This window comes from Apteryx rowi, unplaced genomic scaffold (genome assembly GCF_003343035.1).
Source record: "Apteryx rowi isolate R43461 unplaced genomic scaffold, aptRow1 scaffold_2098, whole genome shotgun sequence".
Classification (NCBI taxonomy): Eukaryota; Metazoa; Chordata; class Aves; order Apterygiformes; family Apterygidae; genus Apteryx; species Apteryx rowi.
The window spans coordinates 465-1,200 of record NW_020448417.1 but is presented as its reverse complement, the minus strand read 5'-3'; the positions used below and the strand labels follow the sequence as shown (position 1 = coordinate 1,200).

The following is a 736-nucleotide window of genomic DNA, read 5'->3' as shown; positions in this document are numbered from 1 at the left end:
CTGGGACATGGGGACTGCTGGGGATGGATGGACACTGAGGGATGAGGTTTAGGGGGTGACTGGGGACATGGGGACACAGGGACATGGGGGATGGATGGACACCGAGGGATGAGGTTTAGGGAACATCTGGGGACATGGGGGATGGATGGATGCAGAAGGATGAGGTTTAGGAGATGGTTGGGGACATGGGGACCTGGGGACCCTCAGGGACACAGACACATGGGAGATGGGGCTCAGGGGACATGGGGACAGCTGGACACGGGGCTGGTCGAGGCTCAGGGGAGCCCAGGGCTAGGAGCCAGCGCCGCCCTCACCTGGGAGTTGGGGCGGCTGTTGGGGATGTCCTCGGGGTGCCCCCGCTCGGGACTCCAGGTCCCCGTTTTCTGGAACATCTCCTGGGCGCGCTGGGTGACCCACGACTGACTTTCCTTGAGGCCCCCGTCGTGCGCGGCCCTGCGGGGCACAGGGCGGCTCAGCACCATYCCTCTGGGCCCCTGCACTGGGGATGGGGAAGGGCAGGATGGAGCCGGCAGCACTTACAGCCCCCCGCCTGGCTCGGCCGTGGCCACCGTGTCCGGCCCYGGGGCCCCCTCCTGCGTCGGGGACGGCGGCTCCATGCGCTGGAACATCAGTGGTGTCCGGTTCTGTGGGGACACGAGAGCAGTTGGGGGCATGGTGGGGACACGGACATGGCACATGGAAGTGATGGAGCTGGGATGGGGATGCAGGAGATGCA

The 736-nt window shown here is 66.2% G+C and overlaps 1 protein-coding gene across 1 annotated transcript in view; it reads right to left on the bottom strand.

Moving 5' to 3' along the window:
* The window catches only part of LOC112965277 (voltage-dependent P/Q-type calcium channel subunit alpha-1A-like), a gene marked incomplete at both ends in the record, with an annotated part of 4,875 nt that overhangs the window by 3,680 nt on the left and 459 nt on the right, over positions 1 to 736 (bottom strand). The window contains 2 exons of the mRNA XM_026064103.1: positions 315 to 453; positions 541 to 644. Of these exons, the coding sequence (XP_025919888.1) occupies positions 315 to 453; positions 541 to 644 (243 nt within the window). The remainder of the gene's footprint in view (positions 1 to 314; positions 454 to 540; positions 645 to 736) is intronic.